Source organism: Panthera uncia (genome assembly GCF_023721935.1).
Source record: "Panthera uncia isolate 11264 chromosome C1 unlocalized genomic scaffold, Puncia_PCG_1.0 HiC_scaffold_4, whole genome shotgun sequence".
In the NCBI taxonomy this organism is placed as follows: Eukaryota; Metazoa; Chordata; class Mammalia; order Carnivora; family Felidae; genus Panthera; species Panthera uncia.
The window spans coordinates 32838145-32845668 of NW_026057585.1; the positions used below are offsets into that span (position 1 = coordinate 32838145).

Below are 7524 nucleotides of genomic sequence, written 5' to 3' on the forward strand. Positions count from 1 at the left end.
AAAAAAAAAAAAAAAAAAAGAGGTTAGAGTGGGAGAGAGCCAAAGCATAAGAGACTGTTAAAAACTGAGAACAAATTGAGGGTTGATGGGGGGTGGGAGGGAGGGCAGGGTGGGTGATGGGTATTGAGGAGGGCACCTTTTGGGATGAGCACTGGGTGTTGTATGGAAACCAATTTGACAGTAAATTTCATATATTAAAAAATAAAAAATAAAAAAAAATAAAAAAAAGAAAAACGCTAATAAAAATAACAAATTATTTAACATACTAAATGATTCAAAGAGTAAACTTTGAATATGGATACCCTGCCTGACTAAAATGACAGAAACTTTTTTCTTTCTTTCTTTGTTTTTTTGAGAGAGAGAGAGAGACAGAGAGCGAGCACAAGCAGGAGAGAGGGGCAGAGGGAGTGAGAATCTTAAGCGGGTTCTGTGCTGAGTGGAGGTTCACGACCCTGGGATCACGAGCTGAGCCGAAATCAAAAGTCAGATGCTCAACCAACTGAACCACCCAGGTACCCCCTAAAATTATATAAATAAAAGAACGATGTTGGATATTGTGAGATGGGAATAAGAAACAGAGTTGATTCCTTAGGACATACAAACTTATAAAGATGTGAAAGCCATAGAGTAATAGAATTTTACAGCTCCAAGGACCTTCATTAGAAGAAAAAAAATGCCAAATGATCATACAGAATTGAAAAATGACACAAGATTTCACATCAAGCCCTTGGGGTCTGAGATGGACTGAAGTTTCATCCAGAGGGAAGGAAAAGACTACACAGAGAGAGGGTGGAGGGCACTGAAGAGGAATTTAAATGTATGAACAAAAGTCTACAGTTAGAAAAGTACAAGATATTTTGGAAATTAAAAAATAATTTGATAGGAATATAGTGTGTATACATGAGTGAAAAAAAAGACAAGGTCAGAAAGGAGTATGTAATACTCAACTAAGGAGTCTGGACTGAAAAGACAGATACTAAGACTAAACGGCTTTTAAGTCCCTAATAAAGTAACAATTTATGGAGGATAAATTACCTGATGCTTTTGTATTCTATTATTTTGAGGGAGTTAAGAACAACAAAAGCACCCAAATGGAATAAATATTCCTACTGATTTATACATTTTACCTTAATATTCTTTCAAAGTGGCAAGGCATATAAATATAGCCCAACGCAGTGCTTGAACTCAAACTGTTGTGATCACGACCTGAGCCGAAACAAACAGTTGGACCCTTAACCGACTAAGCCACCCCTGTGCTCCCATATAAACAGATTTTATAAGAGAGTAGAGTGATGAAACCAATTTGTATGTTTAATAGTCTCTTTTTTAAAACAGGGAATGCTTACTTTTTAATCTGAAAACTTTTAAGTACAATGAAAAAAAGATATGGCAGTTGGCCACCAAGAGCATGACCTATTCCTTAAGGTATAATTTGATTTGAATAGAAATTATTATTTAGAAATGTGAAAGCTGAATTCCATTCCTACTGTTTTTATTACTTATAATGAGTAACTGGCATAGCTCTTACCCTATTCTTAGCATGAAACTTGGCACTTGGCACTATACTGATGTCAACTCAATTTAGACTGGGAATTCAGTTATTAACTAAATAGCAAAATGACAAAGCAGTGTTTTTGTTGAAAATTACTACACAGCATTCCAAATTTCACATGTTGCATTTTGGAATCATCTTTTTCTTCTTACATAATTAAAAAAATAGTACTGTGTAAAAGGTCAAACATTCAAAAGTATAATAGTATATTGAAACTCAGCTTCATAACTGTGAACATTCTGCCATTGTTTCAACTACTCCCTTTTTCTCTTCTAGAATATTTTAAAGCAATCCTCAGATATAATATACCTTCTACATAAATATTTCAGAACCTATTTCTAAGAAATACAGACTTAATAGAAAAAGATAATATTTAAGGAGTCTGTTCCTCCTGAAATTTTTCCCTTCTCAGTAAATCTCAAGCCAAAACCTCATAGTCATCCGTAACACGTCTTTCCCTCCTAGCCTCAAGCCAACTTGAGAAGCAATACTGAATAGGTTCTGAATCTTCCCTGCTATTACTGTCACCTAAGTCAATATCACCTTTTGCCTATCCTATGGCCACAGCTCCCTAACTGATAACCCTGGTAACCCAGAACCTCAGGGTCTTCATACTTTTTCCCTCTGCCTAAAATGCCTTTCCTCCAAAAAATTGGAATGGTCACTTCCTTGAGGTCTCTTGGAATTTGATCCTGTTGGAAAGACTTGTCTTGAATCATATATCTATACAACCTGGCAAAAACCACCATCCCCGCCATTAACATATCACTTCTGGCCTTTTTCTTCATCACCACCTGATGTATTTACTAATTTGTCTTTTGCTAGATTATAAGCTCTATCAGAACAGGTATTTTGCTGATTTTATTCACCAGTGTATCACCAGAGTCCAAAATAGTAGTGTAAGACAGACATGGCAGTAGGCACTTAAGTATTTAGTACTGAGAATAATTTGATAGCTAAGATTAGGACAGAATTTAAAAACTAAAGGATTTGAAGCAATGAGCAATTAAAATCCATCTGAAAAGTACATCTTTTGAGAGCTTTGCTAGATTTATTTTTTTATTATTTAAAAAAAAATTTTTTTAACGTTTATTTATTTTTGAGACAGAGACAGAGCATGAACGGGGGAGGGGCAGAGAGAGAGGGAGACACAGAATCGGAAGCAGGCTCCAGGCTCTGAGCCATCAGCCCAGAGCTCGACGCGGGGCTCGAACTCACGGACCACGAGATCGTGACCTGAGTTGAAGTCGGATGCTTAACCGACTGAGCCACCCAGGCGCCTGCTAGATTTATTTTTTAAATCAAGTCTACTAACAATTTAAATCAAATTCTAAAAATCAACCAATCAATCAATCAAATTCTAGTACATGTGTCTTATTTAAGCACTGTGGATTCTCTACCTGAAAACACATCTCTCTTTAAAAGGGTGGCAATACAACATCAAATCTCTGCTCGGCAAACAAAATCTTTGGGAATCAGCAATAAAAAATATTGAAGGCCTCTTTTCAGTCAACATTAAGTCTCACAAATCAAATCATTTCAGACTCTCAACCACTCACCCTCCTTGCACTTGTCTTTTAACTATCGGAAGTAGGGTAATTTAAATCAATAAATCATTTTAACCAATGTCTTTACAATATAGCATATGTTTTATTTTTAAAATGTTTATTTATTTTTGAGAGAGAGCAAGCCGGGAAGGGGCAGAGAGAGAGGGGGGACAGAGGATCCGAAGCAGGCTTGGCGCTGACGGCAGAGTCCTATGAGGGGCTCGAACTCACCAAACCTGAGATCATGACCTGAGCTGAAGTCAGACGCTTAACCGAGCCATCCAGGCCAAATGAACCATCTATAGCTTATATTTTAATGAAGGAGGAGGAGATAAGGGTTAAGGCAGCTAGCTTATTACTCACCATGCAGATTTTGGAACTTAGAAATCAACACCTAGAAGGAATTTCCCACTGCCTTAAGTATTATCTGCTTAAGTGTTATTGAAATGCTCAGATTATATTAGATGATCTTTAAAGTCTCTCCAGTCTGCAACATTCTATATTCTATATCTGCAATGCCTACTCTGCAAGAGAGAAGCAGCTTTCAATGAGTAGCAGATCAGGCAGCACTTGGCTATTTACTAGCCATGCAAGTTAAATAAGTAACTTAACCTCTATGAGGCTGTTTCCTCATATATAAAAGGGGTTAACAGCATCTATCTGGCAAAGTTACAGAAAGGACAGTAGATAATCTGTCAAATGCCTTGCATATGTTTGACAGTTTTTTTCACAATATAGGCAGCTATTACCTAGCTCGACTTCTACCATTCTCTTGCCAAGAATAATGCAATGTAAGATCAACTCCACCAATGAAACTGGGGTAAAGGAGAAAAGTAATAAGGCAGTGCAACTGATTTACATTTCAGTATTAGTTTGGTATGTGTATTAGAAAATTATTTTTGTTTTCTCTTTACAAAAGGGAATGTTGTTGCTACTATGACTATGTCATTAATTTAAGCACCAGATTGTTTATAACTCATGTTGTGTGAAATTTACATCTGTTCATAGATTTAAACGAGTTGACATAATGTGGGTGATAGCTGGGGAAAACTGTCCAAGTTCCCGAGTGCTGACACTTCCTTGACTGCGGAATGCCGCAAGACGGCTAAATTTCCCCCTTAAAGTGTATTTGAAATATAACAACTCTTGACAACACGCATAACGCGAATCTTCCCCTCCAGCGTCTCCTTGTCCTGCTGCCGATGCTCCTCATTTTGAGAACGAGGTGGGAACCCCCAAACTCCAGGCTTCCCAAGGCCTTGGCAGAGTATGGACGCCAACCGACGATCTCCATTTCGCCCGCGGACCGCCCTAAGCCCAGGGACCTTCCTTTCAAGGAGAGAGAGGGCTGGAAGGAACTGCGCTGGCAGCTCTTTCGGTTCAGGGGCAGGAAAAGGAAACTTCCTTCTTGGACTCGGCGAGGAGAGGGAGAGAGACGAAAGGAAAGGGTGGGGGTGGTGCAAGAAAGGCCCGTCTCTCTCGTTACCGCGCCGGGCTAGCAGGGCCTTTGCCCTCCCCGGGAGGGCGGCCACACCAGCCCTGGCGATGTGGGGCCAGAAAGGCGGGCGGTGCTGTCTCTCGGTCCGGAGCCGAATTCAAGGTGTCCTCCCGGGGCGGAGGAAGCTCCGCACCCTCTCCCCACCCCGCCTCGCTTCCGGGGAAGCGGCGGTTGAACTGGAAGGGGGCAGAAAACCGCCGCCGTGCCCGGAGGGGGCACCAGGCCGCGCCCATCACCCAGGCCTCCGGCCGCAGGCCTGCCAGCAGGTCCGTGTGGTCGGGTGCGGGGAGCGCCGCCGCCTCGCGCGGCCCCTCCTCGGCCCTCTCGGGCGCCACCCTTTCCCCCCCACCGCGGTACCTGCACAGCACGACTGAGGAAGGTGCCCGCGTCCGCCGCCAGCTTCTTCACGTTGAAGTCCATGATGTTCATCCTGGGCGGCGGCAGCCGGGCGGAGCTGCCGGCTGACTTAGCGGGGAGGCGCCGAGGCCGGGCTGGGGCACCGGGCGAGAGTCGCGGGGGCAGACGTGGTAGGTGGAGGGAGGCGGCGCCAGCCCCGCCGCAGCAGCTGTCGTTTCCGTGAGGGGGAAGCGAGAGGGTGGGGCGAGGGGAGAGAACGGGCGGGGCGGGCCGCGCGCCCGGGTGGCGGCGGGGGCGGCCGAGACGTCGGGCCTGCTCCGCGGAGTCTGGCGCTAGCGTCGGCGCTGGCGGCCGAAAGCTAGAAGGAGGCTGACGGACTGGTAATGAGCTGTGTGGGGCGGGGTCCCGGACGGAGGAAGCCCCGCCGGCCGCGGGGTGGAGCCTTTTCAGAGGTTGTCGCGGGAACAGCGACCCCTTCTGGATCGCCGCGGCGCAGTCGCGGGGCGCGCCGGAAGCTCGGCCAGCTCCACCGGAGGGAGGGGCATGTTAGCTCCCAGAAGCGAGTAGTGAGGCGTGGGGGCCCTGGTTTGCAGGTTAGCCGCTGAAAACTGAGAGCAGAGACAACCCAAATTCCCCCGTTTTGTTTCAAGGGAAAATATGAAAATTGTAGCACAGAATGACAATATTATGAAATTACAACCAACAGACAACTCCTTAGCATCTTGTAGCAGCCACGCCCCGCTGATCCCTGACGCCTGGTGGCACTCGATTTACGTTTCCTGAGCAGGGCTGAGTTTATAGTTCCCACTGAGTGTGTTGTTCATTAAGGATTATTGAGAATCTTCTGTGTACCAGGACTGAATCAGGGGCTGACATACCGTACTGAACAAAACTGTCCCTGGTCTCAAGGAGCTCTCAGTTGGGTTACTTGACAATCTTCGGGCCCTTCACCCCCACCAGAAGCTGCGTTAACTATTTGCTGCTGCGGGGGTTTTGAGTGCCTTAAGGCAGCAAGCCCACGCTGGATTATTCGAGCAACACAAGCCGCCTACTGTGTGCAAAGTACGGTGACGGGGGATACAAAGTGCCAGGTGGGAGACACAAGGAAGTATAAAATGGTGAGTGAGATGGAATAACTCTTAACCCTTAACATTCAGTGTGGGGAATTTTAATAACCAATGAAAATATGAAGTGAAATCTGTTCAAAAGCCCATAATGCCAAGTAACTTCCAAAGCAGCTCTCACGATACGACCTATGCTTGAACTAAGTTAAAACAGGCGATAGCGCAGAGGGAGAGACAGTATTTCAAGAATAAAACACTCCATGTTATTTTTTTTTGTCACTGTATCCTTTTGTTACATTAGGGCTGGGAAAATACAGGCCCAGCAGGCAATGAAATGAGCTCATGTTTTACTGAAGCAGCAGAGAAGCAGTAGCTATTGTTAACGGCTGAAAGATTAGTTCCTGAAGACATAAAGAACAGCAGATTCATATAAATATTTGTATTCTTTTATTCTCTGTGGTGGTGACAGAAACAACCACTTCTTTCTAAGGTAACTCCAATAGAATGAGTCTCCAAGACCAAAATTGCTGCATGTATATTTCATCTCAACCTATTTTCCCAGAAATATGGAAAAGGAAATATGTAATCAGGAATCCTGCTTTTCATTTATTGTTTATTTTAGGTTTTTATGTGGAAATGCACTTTCTCTCTTTCCAGATGTCTGTCTTCACAATAAATATGTTTGCCATCATTTATGTTCATTCTAGTTTAGAATCACAAAACTGTGTCCACCATTATAGGAAAAAAACTCTGAATCCTGTCCTCAAACATGTAGATCTTCCTAACTTGAAAAAAAAGTCACTTCTTTTTGTTGAGCCCTTTAGAGTTTTAATACTGTTTCTCTCGTTTCACAAATTCATAAGACTCGTGTGTTGCCTGTATTAACTTACTATCCGTTTCCTGCCTGATTCAATGCAATTGACTTCTATTTCTGTAACTATACCTAAACAGCATTCTTGAGGTTGCCTTTATGTTCATGATAAACTCATTGGCCTTTTCTCAGACTTCCACAGTGACTGTATTCAGTGCCTTCCCAGCAATACACCCTTTCCAGGCCCTTATTGTTTGCTGGCTTTCCCAGTACCTCGTAGACTTTCCCATTCGACTCTGCTGGCACTTCTGATGGCTTTAATGCAGGTATTCCTTAAACTCAATGTTCAGCACTTTTTTTGTTTTCTCTCTCTCTCTTTTTTAATGTTTATTTCTCTTTGAGAGAGAGAGAGAGCGAGCACAAGCAGGGGAGGGACAGAAAGACATAGAATTCGAAGCAGGCTTCAGGCTCTGAGCTGTCAGTGCAGAACCCACTACGGGGCCAAACCAATGAACTGGTGAGATCATGACCTGAGCTGAAGTTGGAAGCTTAAGCGACGGAGACACCCATGTGCCCCTGTTCTCTTTTCTTTGATTAGTTTCTTAATCCGTATTTATACCACTTCATTCTTTTATGCATTCATTCAGTAAATATTTTTTGGATATCTACTCTGTGCCAAATGGCATTATTCTTGT

The 7524-nt window shown here is 43.5% G+C and overlaps 1 protein-coding gene across 9 annotated transcripts in view; it reads right to left on the reverse strand.

Moving 5' to 3' along the window:
- Positions 1-5354, reverse strand: part of SH3GLB1 (SH3 domain containing GRB2 like, endophilin B1) — a 35306-nt gene extending 29952 nt beyond the window's left edge. For 2 of the 9 annotated variants that reach the window (XM_049616859.1, XM_049616857.1), the window contains exon 1: positions 4955-5354. In XM_049616859.1, the coding sequence (XP_049472816.1) occupies positions 4955-5026 (72 nt within the window). In that variant the 5' untranslated portion in view covers positions 5027-5354. The remainder of the gene's footprint in view (positions 1-4954) is intronic. The other 7 variants (XM_049616862.1, XM_049616864.1, XM_049616858.1 and 4 more) reach the window with 7 other exon arrangements.
- Positions 5355-7524: the final 2170 nt, after the last annotated feature.